Below are 20,438 nucleotides of genomic sequence, written 5' to 3'. Positions count from 1 at the left end.
CGGTTCGAAACCATGTCGATGGTGTCTCAGCTCACCTCCAGCCCCTGGCAGTCCCTTGAGGTGTCGGCCTTTCCAAGACTCATGCATCTTCCCGCTTAAAGAGGTCGCCTAGAGGCCCCTACCACCACGAACTGACATCGTAATTGGGACGAGTCCTGCTATGGACAGTACAGCACTCTGCCCTGAGGGCTGCGACAAACTACATCTGCCAGGAACCAGGGTCGGACCAACCTAGATTGCGATGTCTCAGTTTTATTTTCTTCCGCGGGCTGTTCAAGTTTAAGAGGGTCGCTCGATTCTCCCGGGAAGTGGTCCTCCCTTGTCGTGGACTCACAGAGCGCTCGGATGATAAAACAGGGGTCAGAAGATAAAACAGGTGTCAGATGGCTGAGCGGTTAGGGATTCAAGCTATTTTTCAGAAGGTTGCCGGTTCGATTCCCAGCCGCGCAAAATGACGTTGTGTCCTTGGGCTAGGCACTTCACCCTGACGTTCACCCTACTACCCTACTTACTGTAAGTCGCTCTGGATAAGAGCGTCTGCTAAATGACTAAATGTAAAACGCAGGCCCGTCCCTTATCATTCTCCTGATTAGAAGACTCTGTCCCCTGCACTGTACTGTACCACTGTACTGTGGCAGGGATCTGCGCCCTTGTCACAGCGAAAGGGAAGCTGGCGAGGTGAGGGTGGAGTGTGTGTTCGCACGGAGAGGCCGTGACAAGCGGGCGGGATCGTCCCCTCCCGTGGCCGGGCCACGTCATTGAACGCAACATCTGTCTGCTCTGATTGGACATTCTGGAATGGGTCGGGTCTCTTGACCCTGACCCTCGGCTGCCCTCAGGCTGGTGGGGCGTCTGACTCCACAGACTGGGCAGCAGGGAGTTAGGGTGCATTTGGTTCGGTAGCGGTGAGTTGTTGACCTCGTGCACAGTGAGGTCTGTGGAGGGGGAGAATACCAGGGATGTGAAATAAAATATTACTACACAGGAGATTGTTCCAGCAGTGTTTCTAGTTAAGTATGAATTATTTGACGTGTTCCCCCCTCCCTTGAAGGTCAGATTCAGGAGGCCCTGTCTGCTTGGCACAGATCCTGCTTCATCATCTCATTCCATACCTTACCTTCTGGGATTGCTGAGGAAGGAAAATATTCTACCCCTTGAAGCTAACCATGATGCCTCAGTCCACCTCAGGTGCCCAATGACACGGTGAAGCTCTGTCTCTTCAGACGTACTGTCAATCAATGTTATTTATTTATCATTCATAAAGAGACTCACAACACAGGGTGGGATTTGAACCTGGGACCTCTTGACCTGCAGCCAAATGCTCTACCCTCTGAGCCCAGAGGGAGAGGGAGTGTGAGGATTGACTGTGAGGAGTGTTCTGGAAGGTGATGGGTGTGTCTCCTCGGTGGGGAACTTCTAAAGGATGTTTTCCAGAAAGTGAATGAGAGTCTCACAAGGACAATGCACAGCTGTATGGAAAAAATGGTGAGAGAGAGAGGGAGGGGAGAGAGAGGGAGAAAGAGGGAGGGGAGAGAGAGGGAGGGAGGGGAAAGAGAGGGAGGGGAGAGAGAGGGAGAAGGATAGGGAGAGGAGGGAGAGGGGGAGAGAGAGGGGGAGAGAGAGGGGAGGGAGAGAGGAAGAGAGAGGGAAAGAGAGAGAGATGGAGAGGGAGAGAGAGGGGGAGAAAGAGGGAGGGGAAGGAGAGGGAGAGACGGAGAGAGATGGAGATAGGGAGGGGAGGGAGAGAGGCAGAGAGAGGGAGGGAGAGATGGAGAGGGAGAGAGAGGGGGAGAGGGACGCGAGAGGGGGAGAGAGAGAGAGAGAGGGAGGGGAGGGAGAGGGGGAGAGAGAGCGAGAGCAAGAAAAGGAGGGAGAGAGAGAGCGTGAGAAGGGAGAGTGAGAGAGGAAAGAGAGAGCGCATCCAATGCTTTTAGTGTTCCTATGTGAATTGTTAGAAAAGGGGAGGGTATACCATTACATTAAACACGATGAAGATCCATAACCTTTAATCCTTCCTTTCCTTTTAACCTATTAATTAATGTGACATTCTGAGTGATCGGGGGTCGTGCAAGTGAAGTGGAGGAGTGGGGGTTTGAAGGGGGGCTATGGGAGAGGGGGGGGGGGGGTTCAGAGGATATATCTAAGAAACAGGAACTGCATGCTGTCGCAGGTATAGAACATCAATCTCCGCCCCCATCTCTCCCGCTTACCCCATTTCCTCCCTCTTTCTTTCCCCTTCTCCCTCCTCTCCTCTTTCTCTCACCCTGTCTTCCCCCTCCCCAGGAGCCCCCCCCCCCCACCCCCCCTTCCCCTGCAACGCCTGAGCTGGGATTAGAGCACCTATAGATTTCACCCCAGCCTCCACTCCATCAGGCTCCTCATTAAGCCACTGGTTAACATAACAATGGCCATTGTTCTCCCCCACGCCCACTGTCACACCCTCTAGTGTGTGCTGGCGCCAAGATAAAACCTGAACAGTAACCCCCCCCCCTGCTTCCTTCTCAGCTTCTGGTCCACGTCTTTGCAGAGTGTCACAGGCTAATAAACCACCCATATATATAGCTCTCTGGCCAAAGGGCTTGGCGCTTAGTCTTTAAACCCCTGTGCCGGAGGAGAGAGCGATGGTCCGGACGCTGCTGGAGCCGAGCTGGATGTGGATGAGACAACAAAGGGCCGGAACATTCTGACCCGCAGGTGACCTCAGCTACATCTTCTTCAGGTTAGACCCTGTCACTTCATGGGGACATATTGAGCTTTTTTTTTTTTTACACTTTCCTTTTCTACTCCCTCCATTCCTCTCTTCCTCCCTCTCCCCTCTCCCTCCCTCCCCCCTCTCCCTCCCTCCCTCTCTCCCCCTCCCCTCTCCCTCCCTCCCCCCTCTTCCTCCCTCCCTCTCTCCCCCTCCCCTCTCTCCCTCCCATCTTGGGGCAGGGTTGTGTTGGGGGGTTGAGAGTGATATCACAGGTCACTGACCCTCTGTGACTGGTGATATAACTGACCATCCCAGAGGACACTCACACTGACTTCAAACGCCCCCTCCCCCCCCCCCCCCGGCTTGAGGGATGAAAGCACACACACAGTGTGTGCTACAGTATGCTGTGTGTGTATCCTACACAGTGTGTGATACAGTATGCTGTGTGTGTATCCTACACACAGTGTGTGCTACAGTATGCTGTGTGTGTATCCTACACAGTGTGTGATACAGTATGCTGTGTGTGTATCCTACACAGTGTGTGATACAGTATGCTGTGTGTGTATCCTACACAGTGTGTGCTACAGTATGCTGTGTGTGTATCCTACACACAGTGTGTGATACAGTATGTTGTGTGTGTATCCTACACAGTGTGTGATACAGTATGCTGTGTGTGTATCCTACACACAGTGTGTGATACAGTATGCTGTGTGTGTATCCTACACACAGTGTGTGATACAGTATGCTGTGTATCCTCTGACAGCCCGCTGACAGGTCGTTGAATTGGGAACACATGAGATAATATATACACTATGTTGCCAATTTTGTGATTTTCTTTCCAATGATTAGAGTGTCGACGGAGCACCACAGACCGTAGTTGAGCGGGACTCGCCAAGTTAATATTTCAACAGATATTGATTGCTTTGAGAAACACACAGCCAGACACAGACAGGGCACTTTAATGTTGGGTAGGATCTCTCTGAGCTGAGTGATGGATCGAGGAGCCTTCGGGTAGTCCACACCTTTTAAAAGATGGATGCGGTCCACCCATTCAAGCACACACGCTCGACGAAGCCTGTTCTGCACACTCGGCACACACACTGAGCTCAAACAGAATAGCACATCACCGCCATTCATATTTCATCGGTCTAGACGCTCAATCACGTCTTCCTAACAGCAACATGGAGTTTCATCAACAGAGCGGCTGGGCGTGCGCACTGGCACTTCTAGCCTACCGCTGCCATGAGTGATGGCACTGACGTGATTAAACCGGAGATGTTTGATGCGCGACTCTTCATTCATAAATGGACTGGCCTACATGTGTGATTGTGTTCACTGCGACCATAATGAGCTGTGAGAGGAATATTTATCATGAGGTGGAAAGCGCAAAAGTATTTTGAAGGAAAACCCAATGGATGAAAGCACTGTATCTTTATTCAATGTAAAGAACAGCCGAACCTGGACAGAGGGATGAATAAAACATTTTTAGTCTTCAGCCCCACAAACAAACCTTCACAATAGAGCAAACTTAACACTTTTAGAAACAAGAAAACAAATAAAAACAAACAAAAAATGACTATCTCTGACAGACTTAAATCTTCACATCTCACTCTTATAATCAACAGCGTAGCGAGAGGTAAACATTATGAACCGACTCCTCAGAGAACTTACTGTCTTCACATCAACAATACGATGTCAGTTGTTGCAGAAATGCTGGCTATAGATCAGTTTTTCTGTTAAAGATCAGAAGAGATTCATTTATGTTGGTATCTCACCTATGACAAGATTAATTACAGGACGGCACAGTGACATTATCTTTAGGAGACGGAGTAGCGACATCATCTTTAGGAGACGGAGCAGCTTCCACACAGGTCAACCAGCAACTAGATCACTGAAAGTTGGCAAATGTTCTTTGCTCTGTTATTTTGGGGGAGAGGAGATCAACAGTGCAAGACGCAGCCTCACACTTACCAGAACACAAAGTCTGGCAAAGTCCACAACTCACAAAATGTATCATTTATTTGATCATAGCAAGCACAAGCAAGCAATAGCAGTCTAACCAATCAATACGTCAAACTATTCTAGGGTGGCTTTAAATATTCATGGGCATATTTTAACAGGGCCTATTCTCCTTGGTGAGTGCAAGACTAAAAATGATTTGGCTTTAAATATGATGGACTGGAATGCCCACCTTGTCAAGCCAGTCAAGAGGAATTAGAGTTTCCACTGAGTGATGTTGACCCTAGTGTGTCTTGTGTCACCCTCTTTAATGGTGGCTGACAGGTTCGGCTGTATGAACCTTGCTACTGTCACTTTAACAACCGGGGCAATTTGCTAATAGTGGCAGGGGTTTGAAACTAGTCAGCGTCGAGTGTTGTTGCAGCACTGACACAGATTAATTTACTTCAGTCAGCCAGGTCAACGGACCATCAAATGGAAAATATTCACCCTCAAAGCCCTGATGATTGTCGAGTGGTCTTGGCCTGGCAATGTGAATGTAATATCTGAAACCAGCGCCCGATTAGTGTCTTTATCACTGCCCTCTTGCTACATTTAGCAGACGCTCTTATCCTTTGCTAACCTCACCACCAATCTGTCTAAACGCCCAGCATGCAACATTCTTAAGGAAATGGTTTTATATCAAACTCTCTGGCTTGAAGGTCATTTGCCACATCACAATGTACGGCAATGAGAAATATACCGAATGGAGGAGGGAACTTACATATCCTATATACCCAGACTAAATCGAAGCAGAACTCTCAGTATCATATTTCCGGCACATCTTTCTCATAATACTGTCAAGCCTCTACAAGGTGAGTATCGAGGCTTTACTGTAAGTCCGATGGGCGTGTGCACGAGGGCGTGTGCACGAGGGCGTGTGCACGAGGGCGTGTGCACGAGGGCGTGTGCACGAGCTGGCTGCACCAGTGGGTGCAAGCTTCCACGTTGTAGGAAATGACATCGTTCTCAAGGGCATCCAGCTGACCCCCCCTGGGTTCACCCAAGCATGACGGTACAGACAGCGCTCCTGTAACGTGCCCTTGTTCTGTTCAACTACCTTTTCTGCATCGGATCACAGTGTCAACACAACACAGAGAAAGAGAAGGACTATTAGCATGCGCCGTAGCTCAGCCCGTGGAACAGACGTTCTCACCAAGAGACACGGGATTGATGTTTCAATGAGCCACTTGTCACCAAACACCTGACGACATCCACAGATGTCCCTTCTCCCCCTGAGAACCCCCCGTCCCTTTTGTACTTTTTCGCAGACATGTTACGTCAGCGTCCTTGAAATCCCAACTGCCTCCTATGTGCGCATGGAACACCCAGGGTCCCTGACACAATGCCTAGATTCAGCTTGTGACAGCAACCACCGCCATACAGGAGGACGGCGACCAACCTCCAAGGTCGCATAGGATCTCTTACTGTGGGGGAAGGGTCTATATTCTTACAATGCTTTGGGACATGCAATTTAATTGTTTTAGAAAGAGAATAGAGACAAAGAGAGAGAGAGAGAGAAAGAGAGAGCAAGAGAACAGTATGTACAGCATACTTTGCAGACATCTGCCTATTCACAGTTTCATTAAAGAAGTGCACAATATAGACTGAACCGGCTAAGTCATGTCATGGATACGGAAAAGTTCCGTAACACCAGAAGTGTTGCAGAGTTGAATTAGACAGCAGTACGTCTCAAATGTTAAAATGCAGAACCTGGCTTATTTATATTCCACACACACTCGATAATTTGGATTCACAATATCTACAAATTCACAACTTAGCAACACTTTTTTTGGGTGAGTATGTAGTGTTCTTGCCCTTTATGTTTATACTCTATTACTTTATATTCTTGTCTCTACTGGTTTCTAGCCATCAAGGGGTTTGCACTGATGCTGTAGAAGCTATATCATATATAAAATGTGTAATGAATAGCATAAATATATGAATATCTAAATATATATTCCTTATATATATATGACCTTATGCTCTATTGACTGAAGCTTCAAGAGACAGAATTCACAACCCCCAAGGACCAAACCCCAACTTTGATACTATCGGAAACACAATGCCAACTTTACATGGACATAAACACGCTAATGAATGTCCAGTATTGTGGGTCTAGAGTTAGGATCTGGTCCTGAGGTGAGTATAATGGGGACCTCAACCAAAAAAAAAACAAGCCGTATATTTCAACATGACGAACAGCACTAACTGTTGTTTGCAGACACACACATGTACAGATTGTCATGCATTAACCTAAGTTTCATACATTGTACATGGTTTGTGTATCGTTTTCTTTTCAAACACACCACACCTAGAAGCTAATATGAATCAGCATCCATTGTCCAGACGGTTCGCACTTCTGAACGTCTTCTTAATAACATGAATGGTTTGGAGCGGACCAGAAACCTCTCACCCAGTCCATGGGCCCTAGCTCTCCCTTAACTTTAACAGGCATTACGCAAGTACGTCAGTATGCGACGTGGGCTGTTCAGATTATCATGTTACAGTACGTAACCAAACATCAACAGCTAGCTTCCGTTCTCCTTGCATCGTTGAGAGAAAGTGAGTCATGTTTCAATGTGCTCGTGCTCTGTCCCATCTTGAGTTGTTTTGTTTGCGCTTTCACAGTATGCGTCATGTGGATCACACGTCGTACTGGTGGAACAGAGTTCTCGGCATGGCAATGAGACGAAACGGGGATATAGTCATTTCAACAACAACAAATAGCGATCTCCTCACGTGGACAGGAGCTCCGTCCTGTAGCCTCCCACGAGGAGAAACCAAACATCAGGGACAGGCACGAGGGTCAAAAGCTTTCATCAAAAAACATCGAGAAAAGACCGAGAGAAGGAGAATGTACGTGGAGCAAACTCGACACACGAAGCAACACAAACATTACAAACGAAACATGTGATGTACAGCGATGGTACCTGCTTTCCCACAGGCTAACCACCACACGCTATAATATGGAAACCCATGTGTGTGTGTGTGGCGATAAGGATCAGTGTTATCATTGCATCTCATCCAGTTCAGTGGATCCTTCTGGTCTATAGCATCATGTTGCTTTACACAGGCTTGGGTCCACTGGCCAGCCATGCTTAGGGCCATTTTCATCCTCAGTGACCACAGTGTGTGTGTGTGTGTGTGTGTGTGTGTGGGAGGGGGGTTGGACAATAGGGGACACAGCCACAATCAGACATAACCATGTTGACACCAGTATGGTCAGTGTGTGAGTTGTGTGCATGTGTGTGTATTCATTCCAGTGTCTCGAAAGCTGCATTGTTTGTTTGATAATGTGTGTATACAAAAAAAAAAAAAGGCACAAACCTCTTCTTTATGTTTTAAGCATACTCAGCCTGTTAAAATAATAAAAAGTCGCTGGCCTGGAAAATGTGCAGACAAACCCATAGGACACAAAAGCAATTCCAAATGATATTGCATGGGGTCTGTTGAAATTCATCTGGGCCAAACACTGAGGGTCATTAACGATGTTTCTGTGAAGCCGTACTGGTTGCCGCTGGCTACGGGAGAACACTACCGCATCAGACAGGGCAGTGGCTCTCAAGCCCTCGTCTGACGCACATCAGGGGGAACACACACACACACACACAAGCGTACATATTCTAAGGACATGGTCTTCTGTCATGAAGTGTTCAGACAAAGGCTTTCTCTGCCTTTCTCTTTTCACCACAAAACATGACAGATGACATCTGTCATTAAAAAAAAAAACACACACAACCAAGTGTACAACCTAGCGAAACTGTAAACAAACCGCACACGCAAATGAAAAGAAAACCTCGGATTATGTACAGAAAACGGGTCTACATGAGTCTTGGGCCTATCAATAACTGAAAATACCCAAAGCAAGTCAGAGACGGTGAAACGCTAGCATGTTATGTCCTGGACCCCCTGTCTTCTCGGATCCGCCAGTCTCCTGGGGTCAGAATCACTTCTGGGGGTTGGACTTCATAATGGTGGGTTTCCTGTTCACGTAGGTGGCCCAGTAGACCAGGTTGAAGATGAAAAACAGCACGGGAAAGATGATGCGAGATATCTTGTCCACCTTGCTGACGCGGTTGTAGGACTTCCTGGCTTCCATGTATGGGTCGTCCATTTTGGGGATGTGGTGGTGGTGGTGGTGGTGGTGCCTCACAGGAGCTGGAGAGGCGCTCTTAGAGACGGTTGTCAAGCCTTGGTCTTTGGCTACGTTGATAGCATAGGTGGTTCCGACTATGTTGAACTGGTTGTTTGCCTTTTTGGAGAGAGAGGCTGATTCTCTCCGCTGCGAAATGAAAGAAAGAGAAGCAAAGAGAATCAGGTCTGAAGCACCAAACTGAACCATACTTCCATTTGGGCTCATATAGAGGAAACAGAAGCGACACAAGACGCCACACAAAGAACAAAACATAGCCTAACCATATCTTTAATCCTGGCAATGTTACTCTGAAAGGGTTCCTGAAAAGAAAAGTAGAAAAGAAAAAATGTTTTTACCAATGATGTTAATATTGAGAAATTCCATTATCGCATTGTCATTGTCCAATCTCCAGACATTACTTGTACATTTCAGACAAGTACAGTATATCACTCTCCTGTTCATACATTACTGTACAAGAAATGTAGACAGTCAAATCACTCTTAACCAAACTTCCAAGGCTACAGTAGTAGCTGTAGTATTTTAATTTAATTTCTACCCATTCATCTTCTCTTTCAAAATGACAGTTACCTGCGACAGGAGGGTGTATAGGACGTGGGTGGAGCTAAAGCAGAACAGTGCGACATCCCTACTTTGCACGACGGGCTCCGCGCGCATGTGTGTGTGTGTGTGTGGGGGCTGAGCAGGCTCCTTCTGAAGGGTCACACCCGAGAGTTGACAAATCCCCCCCCCCCTCCTTCCCTCCAGACAGAGGGCAGGGCCAGTGGACATTACCCATCCACGCTCCAGTAAGTGGCAAATCGCATGAGCCCCCTTACGCCGTCCCCCCTCCCCGACAAAATCTTCATGAGCCACTGTCAGGGCAGGGTAACCCTGGGGGTCGGGCAAGACACAAGTTTCATGCACATGGCTCAGAAAGTTTAGAATTGCAGAAAAGCTTGTGGGGGGGGTGGTAAGGCGGGGATCGTTTCGGGAGATGCTCGTTGTTTGGTGAAACTGCACCGTACAGGGGAGAGGTAGAGTGGGAGTCAACAGGACACACCAGAGGGGCCTGGGTGAGGACAGGAGAGGGGCCTGGGTGAGGACAGGAGAGGGGCCTGGGTGAGGACAGGAGAGGGGCCTGGACGAGGACAGGAGAGGGGCCTGGACGAGGACAGGAGAGGGGCCTGGGTGAGGACAGGAGAGGGGCCTGGGTGAGGACAGGAGAGGGGCCTGGACGAGGACAGGAGAGGGGCCTGGACGAGGACAGGAGAGGGGCCTGGGTGAGGACAGGAGAGGGGCGTGGGCGAAGACAGAAGAGGGGTGTGGGCGAAGACAGGAGAGGGGCCTGGGCGAGGACAGGAGAGGGGCGTGGGCGAAGACAGAAGAGGGGTGTGGGCGAAGACAGGAGAGGGGCGTGGGCGAAGACAGAAGAGGGGCGTGGGTGAGGACAGGACGGGTGTGGGCGAGGACAGAAGAGGGGCGTGGGTGAGGACAGGACGGGTGTGGGCGAGGACAGGAGAGGGGCCTGGGTGAGGACAGGAGAGGGTTGTGGGCGAAGACAGAAGAGGGGCGTGGGCGAAGACAGGAGAGGGGCGTGAGGATCGTAGCCCTGGGAGTGATTGTTGGGTGTATATTTGTATGTGTGTGTGAAAAAGGTGTCCCTGAAAGTGTGCGTGTGCATGCATGCCTGTGTGTGTGTGAGGAGCGTGTCCTCCTGACTGAGAGTGTGTGTGAGAACGCAGGCAGTATAAAGCCTGACCCTAACCCAGTATAAGGGCCTTGGAGCATGCTGAGGACAGGAGAGAGCAGGATGAGAGGAGGAGGATGAGGAGCGATGATGGATGTGTCGGAGGAGGGCAGATCTCGGCCTCTCCAGGCCCTCCGCTGGGACTCCTCAGGTGAAAGCGGTTCACACGCTTGCACGTTGCAATCCTCTCGCTCGGATTGCATCACCTCAGCAGCAAAGAGCCAGACGTGGGTGGGAGTGAATCAAAGTTTAAGACGGTGCTGGAGCATGTTCTAGAACAACTGGGGCACTGTGATTGATTCTGGTCCGAGGCTTTGCCCGCTGAGGAGAGCGGAGGGATACGACATGATGAGCTGGTGTGTGACAGGGCTTCCTCTGGGGTGTGGAGCGGTCTCCTCTCAGACAGGTGAGAGAGAGAGAGTTGAGCTGGATTCCTGCTCCTCGACAAACTCAGCCACGCACATGCCGACAAACACACAGACACACCCAGACACAGAACAACTGTGCCGCTGGTGTTGCCAGAGTGTGATGTACATTTGTGTGTGTGTGTGTCTGTATGTGTTTGTAAGCATTGTGAGTGTGTGTGTCCAAACATGTGTGTGTGTGTGTCTGTATGTTTTTTTAATCATTGTGAGTGTGTGTGTCCAAACATGTGTGTGTGTGTGTTAGCCATTGTTTACGTGTTTGCCAGTGTATGTGTGTGTGTGTATCCGTCTGTGTGTCTGTATCTGTGTGTTAATGTGCCAGCCTGGCTGGGTGTGCGTGTGTGTTGCGTCAGAGCGTGTGTATGTGTCAGAGTGTCCGTGTGTGTATTCTCTACAGGCGAGCACTCCATCTCCTGCCAATACTGGTGGAGAGGCAGCGTGCAGGCTGCCGGCGTCCGCTCCCAGGGCGCCCCGGGGTGTTTTCCGGGTATCGATGCCTGCTGATCCAGGGGCGCCCGGGCCCCCCCTCCATCACAGGCCTGGCTTAGATCAGCCTGAGTAGAGGATAACCGTTAACAAGCCGCTCCTCACCCTGCCCACCTCAGGCTGAGCCAGGTTAACCCTGCCTGCGGGCTGGGTCTAAACCCTGCAACCTCACCCACACGCTGATGGAAGTGTGTAATGTTGGGCTGGGTCTAAACCCTGCAACCTCACCCACACGCTGATGGAAGTGTGTAATGTTGGGCTGGGTCTAAACCCTGCAACCTCACCCACACGCTGATGGAAGTGTGTAATGTTGGGCTGGGTCTAAACCCTGCAACCACATCCACACGCTGATGGAAGTGTGTAATGTTGGGCTGGGTCTAAACCCTGCAACCTCACCCACACGCTGATGGAAGTGTGTAATGTTGGTCTGGGTCTAAACCCTGCAACCACATCCAAACGCTGATGGAAGTGTGTAATGTTGGGCTGGGTCTAAACCCTGCAACCACATCCACATGCTGATGGAAGTGTGTAATGTTGGGCTGGGTCTAAACCCTGCAACCTCACTCAAACGCTCGTGGAAGTACATATACCTTCCTGTCAGGAATCCTAGGGTCACAGTCCACACTGGGAGGCTCCTCAGCGTGCAGATCCTGTATCAGTTATCTTCTACTGTATTTTCAATCTTAAATTCAGGTGTAGTTAAAATCCACTCAAAGAGGTACTATGGAAACCATATTAAATCGCTGTTGCTATGGTGACTTTCAAAACAAATCATGGATCTTCTGCTGTGTTGTCTTCATGCAGTATTTGAACGTCGCTTTGGATAACGGCATTTTACTAACAGACTGAATATGAAAAATTGCATTAAATCAAACACATGTTGACCCAGAAGTGCCGCATCCTGGGTCTGTTAGGAACGAGATGTTCCTGGGAACACTTCAAGACGGGCCAACACCACAGACCTGACTGCAGGGCGAGGAGATCTGGCGTTCAGCTCGCAGCGGACACAGATTCCTGAGAGGATGTGAATTTACACCCTGCGGGTCTGTGTTTGGAACAGCCAGAGCATGAGAGAGAGTATGTGTGCGCGTACGTGTGTTAGTGAAGGTGTCGGATTATTTTAGGGCAAAGTGGCTTGCTGTGTGTGAACGAGGCGTGACAGACGACCACGGGCATTACAGTTTCTCACGTGGGTGACGCGTGATGAAACTCAGAACTGTATGTTCCTCCGTGGATGCTGTAGAGCTTGTGTGTGTGTGTGAGAGGAGTGTGTCCCTGAGAGTGTGTGTGTGTGTGTGTGAGAGAGGAGCGTGTCCCTGAGAGAGTGTGTGTGTGTGTGTGAGAGAGGAGCGTGTCCCTGAGAGTGTGTGTGTGTGTGAGAGAGGAGCGTGTCCCTGAGAGTGTGTGTGTGTGTGAGAGAGGAGCGTGTCCCTGAGAGTGTGTGTGTGTGTGTGTGTGAGAGAGGAGCGTGTCCCTGAGAGTGTGTGTGTGTGTGAGAGAGGAGCGTGTCCCTGAGAGTGTGTGTGTGTGTGTGTGAGAGGAGTGTGTCCCTGAGAGTGTGTGTGTGTGTGTGTGTGTGTGTGAGAGAGGAGCGTGTCCATGAGAGTGTGTGTGTGTGTGTGTGTGTGTGTATGAGAGAGAGGAGCGTGTCCCTGAGAGTGTGTGTGTGTGTGAGAGGAGCGTGTCCGTGGAAGTGTGTATGGTGGTAGCGTAGTGGTTTGGAAGGAATGCTGACAGCTGTAGAGCTGTCTGTGTTCTACAGAGACTTGACTACAGTACTGTCTCATTACTGCAGAGAGTATAACACAGTCGGCCAGCATGAATTAAACATGCTTTCAAAATTCCTCATCAAGGTAAAAGTTGCCACCTCCCTCCCTCGTGTCCCTGCCCGGTGTTCAGGCTCTCTCCCTCGCCAATTGTTTTTCACTTTCGCATCCATTACAGGTCAAAAACCGGGCATACAGGCGTCTTAACTTTCGTCTAAGTGTCCAGCTATCAAACGGGCTAAGTGCTGAGGAAGACTTTCACAACAGCACTGTGAGTCACGTTTGATCATTCCGAAGGGCTGAGCGCAACCGAGGAAAACGGTGGGTTGTGCAATCAGCCCTGCAGGTTTTAAGTGTGACGATGTTCTCTGTCAAAACTGTCACATCCCCCACCCACCCCCCCGCCCCTCCCCACAGCTGTGTCATCGGGCAGGATGGTGACGGGCGCGATGGTGACCCCTGGGCGACCCCCTGCGACCCCTTCAGAAGGAGCCTGCTCATCAGGCCTGCGCCTGCCGTAACGCCGGATCAAAGACGGAGGAGCGTCCGCCAGCGGAGAGACATCTTCCCTGTCAGCACGACGCCGGGCTGCCAGTCATCCAGGACACCCCCAGTCAAGCTGCAAACCCTAACCCATCTGGGAGGGTTTGACAGAGGGACGGGTGTCGTACTCAGCAGTGAGGCCCGAGAGAGAGAGAGGGAGGGAGGGAGGGGGAGAGAGAGGGAGAGAGGGAGGGAGGGGGAGAGAGAGAGAGGGACAGAGAGAGGGAGACAGAGAGAGAGAGGGAGAGGGACAGAGAGAGGGAGACAGAGAGAGAGAGGGAGAGGGACAGAGAGAGGGGCAGAGACAGAGAGAGAGAGGGACAGAGAGAGAGAGGGACAGAGAGAGAGAGGGACAGAGAGAGGGGGAGAGACAGAGAGAGACAGAGAGAGAGAGGGACAGAGAGAGAGAGAGGGACAGAGAGACGTTCCTCTGGATGGTGACAGATGAGGAGGAGAGAAGCACCTCGGCAGCCCGGGTCACGTGTTCCACTTTCCTTAAAGACCAAAACCTTCGGGTTTCTCAACTTGATTGCTCCTGAAAGCATTTTCGAACGACTAGTTGTTGCGCTGGGTGTTTTAGTGCGTGTTAAAGTCACAGTGCTTAATGAGTTCCCCATTTAAAAAAACCCCAGAGTGTTCATCCTGCCTCCCAGACGATGCGCTGCACACAGTGTTTATCTGCAGAGCGGGGGAGAAGGCTGTGACTCTGGGAGTTCACTCACTACCCCCCCCACCCCCCATCCAGACTTCCTGCTCCACTGGGTCGTTAACGAACAAACAAAACTCTTTTTTTCTAGGTTGACCAGACCTGTTTCCACCAGGGTGGAGACAGGCCTCCCACGCAGGCTCCCCAGGTGCAACACCCCCGTCCCCGTCCCCACAACAACGCGGACCAGTCCTCTCCTTCTCCCGCACTGCGTCTCCGAACCATTAGCTCTGAAGACTCCCATTTTTCAGGAGGGCTATCAGGGGGGAGGATGGATGGGGAGCAAACACTCTAGAACAAGCAAAGAGCTTCTGCTCCCCAGAGCTGCGGAGGAAAAGGCTCATCCCAGGGTTCCTGGCTGTCACATTAAAGAGGATGGAGATCTGAGCGGGGAATCGTCTTCCTCTCCACATCTCTGACGAGCGTACCAAACAGTGAGCAGGACTCGCAGGAGGTGTCGGTGCGTTGACGTGCCGCGTGCGACTCCGCGAGGGGGGTTAGTGACTACACACACGCAAGCACGCACGCGCGCAAAAAGGTTTCTCGTCCGTTCTCTGGCTAAGACGGTCGTCGCGGCGACGGCGGATTTCGGCGACTCACCCGTATCTCCTGACCCTCCTTCTTGCCGTCCCAGGCCCAGCTCCTCTTGGTGAAGTAGTTGACTGTGGCAAACTCAATCAGAGCAGAGAAGACAAAGGCGTAGCACACGGCCATGAACCAGTCCATGGCCGTGGCGTAGGCCACTTTGGGGAGGGAGTTCCTGGCACTGATACTCAGTGTCGTCATTGTCAGGACTGTGGTGACGCCTGCGGACGAGAAGAGGGGATTAGGAAGGGGAAGCAGAGCGGGCGATGATCCCACGCGCTCGCCCCACGCGCCCGCGGAGAGTCGACTCACGTGAGGCGGGGCATGTCCACACATACGCACACTGGACACACACGCACGTACAAGCACTCACACACACACACAGGTTCTGTCTGAGCTGAACTAAATACTGTACAAGGACAAGTATCACTGTAAAACCAAAGTGCTATCTTGGTAAACACACAGTCACCGGGAACAGTGACACAAAGCCCCAAACAGGATGTGACATAATCGGACTGCAGCGAGCACCTAAACTTGACTGTGCTCTTGCTGCCTCCAACACCCCAGCTTAGGTTGTGACAAGGAGGAAAGGCCACAGGAACCTTCTACAACAGCCGCCCCGCGCGTCCGCTAAGCGCGCAGGCCGAGAATGTTCTGGAAGCGCGTGGATCCTGGCAGAGGTCCCAGCGGGACGGAGCTTGTGTAGCGATACATGGTTCTCCCTGTATTGATACAGCCCTGGCTATTACACAGTCTCCTGCTATCTGACTGGAGAACAGCCAGGGATGGGAGGGTAGGGAGGGGATGGGAGGGTGGGGAGGGGATGGGAGGGTAGGGAGGGGATGGGAGGGTAAGGAGGGGGATGGGAGGGTGGGGAGGGGATGGGAGGGTGGGGATAAGGGGCTGAGGAAGGTGGAGAAGTAGGCAGCATTCTATTCTCCTACTCTCGTCCATAAACTACCATTTAATATGGTCCTAAACATAAATTTGACACTAGACCTTTTCTCAAATTTCCCATGTCTGTCCTTTTCCAGGACGTGTGGGAACCGCTTACCTCTACAATAATCTTTCACCACTTTCTCGTCACTGAAGCACAAAACTCCACTGGGACGTCATGACAGACGACCAAAAACCTCGAAACGAGAGACGTCCAAAATTAGGATTAAACTCCCTCTCACACCGGTTTGCTTCGACACAGAAACGCGTTTCAAACGGGAGATTTGTTCGGCTCTGACATTAGATTTTGAATTATAACTCAGACAGACGCGTGAGGAGAGAAATCAATTGCTGTGTGAAATCAGAATCTTTTTTAGGTCAATGTTCTCGCGCTGGCCTTTGTCTCATCGCTGCGCCGAATCAGGAGTGAAATGAGAGGAGAACTGGGCAGGGGCGTCCATCAAGGCAGATATAAGCAATCATTCCACTCCGCCTGGCTCCACCTGCCTCATCTGTTAAAATAAAATATAGCCTTTAAAAAGTGACAATGCGGCAGGATGGGATGGCGCTTGCTTCCCCTGATATCTGAATCTTGCGTCCTCCTGGGACGTCTTTCCGTTGATTTATGCGAAAGATTGAATGTTTCTCCCTTAACAAGCCCGCTAGATTAGACTCGTGAAAACGAAATAGGGTTTCGCGGTCATTTTTCAGATATAGAAAACTAGCGGTCCCCACGTTTGATTGTATGTATTCCATCATCGCTGAAGTTGTGGAAAATATTGACAATTTTTAAATGCTAACCGCCCAAAGGTTGCAAACTCCCCATGTAAGTTTCCATAAGGCTCTCAGGCAATTAGACTACATCAATACAAGAGCGAACTAGAATGTCACGGGAGATTGTTTTGCATTGTGTCTGCTGTGTAACACGTCCGCATGAAACCATAAATCACGCATTACACTTGGGTGAGGAGGAAAATTACAAACCAGATTATCCACACAAAATATCGGGTCACACCAGCCAGCGCAGATCCTCCAACCTGGCAACCCGCCAGAGTACAAATGATTAATTAAATATCAACTTTCAAACTGCGCTCTGGGGGTGTAGATACTTACAGATGGCTGTGAACTGGCGGCTCTCTTATCCACAGAATAAGTCGTTTTTCCTCCAAACATTTACACAGATACACAGTTCTCAGCCTTGGGTTGGCAGCAGATTTCGAAAATCACTTCGAGTTGCTCTTTCCCTCCTTCCATCCTCCCCTCACTGGCTTCCTTCCTCCTCCCTCCTTCCATCCTCCCCTCACTGGCTTCCTTCCTTCTCCCTCCTTCCCTTCATTGCTCCATCCACCCTAGTGTCGCTCCTGCTCTCCTCTACCTCCAGCACCTGTTCACCTGCATGTCCCCCCCCTTCTGTCATTCATTAATAAACACCTGCCTTAAACCCTTGTTGGGCCCATCATGCACATCCATTACAAGTAGCAGCTTGTTCAGGCATAGCGTCTGACTAACTTTCGCTGAGCACTTTCTCGTGCCCTCCAGCAGACCCAGACAGCCGTGTCTGTCTGCTCGCAGGATCCCAGGGGCCTCAGCCTGGTTCCAAACCATCCTCCTGGAGAGATATCAAAGGACTTCTAGTGAAGACAAGCAGAGATAATGACTGTGCCGTTCCCTGGTCGCGACGTGACACGGTACACCATGAAGCCACCAGGGCCTGGTCATCTACTCCGCTGGAGGATAAGAGAGCTGTAAAGCTGAGGAACTTTACGCAGCCTAGATGGTCCCAGTCAGAACCAGCACAAATCCCATTGCAGCTATAGTAAAAACAATGTCGATAATATCAATATCTACATTTAGAACATCGAATAAAAATGTATTTGTATAGCCACTCTTATTAAAAGAAGAGACTTTTATCCAAGGGACATGGAAGTAGAGATCTGAATGTGACCTCTTGATCCGCAATCAAATGCTATAACCACTCAGCTATGTTTGGGTTGTCATGACATCACATCTTAAGAGGCAGAAGCGTGGGTTTCTGTGACCGGGGAAAGGGGACAGTGAAGTGTGCTGGAGTGTGGGGTAAACTGATTAGAGACGACATATGCTGGCTGATTCCTCTACTTGTGAAGCTCTAGGTGGGGGGATTAATGGGTTTCAATGGCTCTGATTTCTCAGATTAGTCACGTCTCCACAACGCTTATTCTCACACTATTAAATGAATAGTTGGGAAGAGTCACAGGCCTGATCGGCTATGGTGTCGATACTCGCCATGCGTACGATTCAAGTCGACGCAGATGGATTTGGTGTTGTGGTAATCGACAGCGTTGTGCTCCAGAGTTGTGTCTGGTGTGGTGGTGTTTACAAGCCTCTAGGTTCCTTTTCCTTTCAAGATGTTTTCTGAGATTCAGAGGAAATGGTTTATGGTTTTGTTCTCCTCTGACAGGAGTATTAGGTGTTTTATCATTGACTGTGACATTGCCTAGGGGGACAGAAGGGGGATTTCTATGTTGCTCTATCACGCCCTCTAAGCCCACGTAGACAGACTTGTCTTTCAACCCCGAAAACTCAAATTGGCAAGTCTCATGTTTGGTTGTGCGATATCACAGGGAGAGAAACATTTTACCCTTCCCCAGTCTCCCAGTCAATGCGGGGAGGATCAGCAGTGCTTTCCACCCAATGTGTGTGGCCCACACACACACACACACACACACACATATACATACACGTCCGCACACACTCACACTTAAAGTCACACTGACAGACACACACCCAAGAAAGTGTTGACAAAGCCAGACACCTTGCCAAAGTTAGCAAGAGCTCAATAAGCAATAATCTCTCTCAAACTTGGCCGGCTTAAACTTTCTGCCAAGCACGTCCAATACCCTTCTGTAGGAGATGCTACTGCAACACTTCCTTTATCACATCCACCTCAGACGTGGGCAGCCTCACTTTCTCCAACTCGATTCCTTTCCAAGTTTGCTCCCGCTAATCTGTAATTAATTAGGTGGATTTGCGGTGGTGAAAGTAATTACGGGGTCAAGTCTGTGATCCAAACACGATATTTAAAACCAAATTCATCCCTGTCCCAGACTGGGCCTGGCCAGAAGGGCCCCCGTCCTGCTTTTACACTCAGTATAAAACTCCACCCACCAAGCACTTCAGATTACCGAAGGCGTCTGACGATGCGAACGAAAGCAGCTCTGCTAAAGCGTAGCAGCCTGAGTAGCACATTTGTTTTGATGTAGCTTCATCATTTAAACGCCGACCTCTCCCCGTCGCCGTTCCACTGTGTCGCAACGGTTCAATTACTCGTTAAGTGCGTTTCGAGGGTTAGGCAACAAGAGGAGGGGGGTGGGGGGCGGAGCGGGGATGGGGGTGGTGGTGGTGGGCTTTGTGGTAGTCACTTACCAAATACGGTGCGTGCAGGAACTGACTCTCTGTTCAACCAGAAGGAGACCTGGGACAGGATGACAGTCATGATGCAGGGAAGGTACGTCTGAATCACAAAATAGCCAATTTTCCTTTTCAAATGGAAATACGTTGTCATCACTACATATTCTCCTGGTGGGGGAAGAGGGGGGGGAGAGAGGGAGAACAGGGAGAGAGAGACAGAGGGAGAGAGAGAGAGAAGCAAAGGACATGAATTATTAATACAGCTCATGTTCAGTCCAGACAAACACAAGCACCCTGCTGAAATATTCAAAAGTGTATTTATGAAAGTTAATACACCGGCCTGCATACTCAGACAGCCAGTGGCTCCTGTAGTAGCAGCAGAAGGAGCTGTCTGGAGGAGTGGAGGTTAACTGATTACTGGGCTGTCCCAGTGCCTAGTCGTTAAAGGCAGAAATTGGTTTTCCCACTACAGCTGCCCAGGATTGGATGTGTTGACCTTGGCGTCCTTCGAATCAGCAAGACGGTGACAGAGAGCGCGGTGTGTGAGAGCACAACATCTGATTGTCTTTATGGTCTCCGCCAGATAGAAACGTGATGCAGTGCGACCCGATACCGCGAGGGTTTTGTCTCTCGGCAACCGGGTTTTAGAACACACTTGGATGTGACAAAGTGTCGCGCCCGCGATGACCCGACGTCAAACCACATCTGTCCACAACACAAACTGAGGGCTGAGGGGAGGTGAGACCTGTAAACCACGTTACGGTCGCAGCCTGTTACACTGCCCTAACCGCATTTGACGGACGTTGATCGACGGGAGACGGTAAACAGTTTAACAGTTCAACGACATCACAGATTCATCAGCCTCAGAGCTCGGCGCAGTTCTGACCCATTAACCTTGAGCCGGGGCGTTCAACTCAGTCAAGACAAGGTTTCCCCGTCCTGCCAGTGTGAACATACTGCACACAAGGGATTTCTAGCGATCGTCACAAGCCTGCGCTTCGAGGGGCCTGAACAACAAGCCGTCTC

The 20,438-nt window shown here is 50.3% G+C and overlaps 1 protein-coding gene across 1 annotated transcript in view; it reads right to left on the bottom strand.

Moving 5' to 3' along the window:
- Positions 1-4,148: 4,148 nt before the first annotated feature.
- The window catches only part of gabra3 (gamma-aminobutyric acid type A receptor subunit alpha3), a 47,179-nt gene continuing 30,889 nt past the window's right edge, over positions 4,149-20,438 (bottom strand). Inside the window, exons 7-10 of the mRNA XM_084698727.1 lie at positions 19,428-19,580; positions 15,102-15,307; positions 9,110-9,148; positions 4,149-8,975 (exon numbers count right to left, since the gene is read on the bottom strand). Coding sequence (XP_084554853.1) covers positions 8,640-8,975; positions 9,110-9,148; positions 15,102-15,307; positions 19,428-19,580 — 734 coding nt within the window. The 3' untranslated portion in view covers positions 4,149-8,639. The remainder of the gene's footprint in view (positions 8,976-9,109; positions 9,149-15,101; positions 15,308-19,427; positions 19,581-20,438) is intronic.

The sequence above is a fragment of the Hypomesus nipponensis genome, chromosome 5 (assembly GCF_054491055.1).
Source record: "Hypomesus nipponensis isolate SF chromosome 5, ASM5449105v1, whole genome shotgun sequence".
In the NCBI taxonomy this organism is placed as follows: Eukaryota; Metazoa; Chordata; class Actinopteri; order Osmeriformes; family Osmeridae; genus Hypomesus; species Hypomesus nipponensis.
Note: the sequence above shows the minus strand (reverse complement) of the source record. Positions and strands in the feature narration are given on the sequence as shown.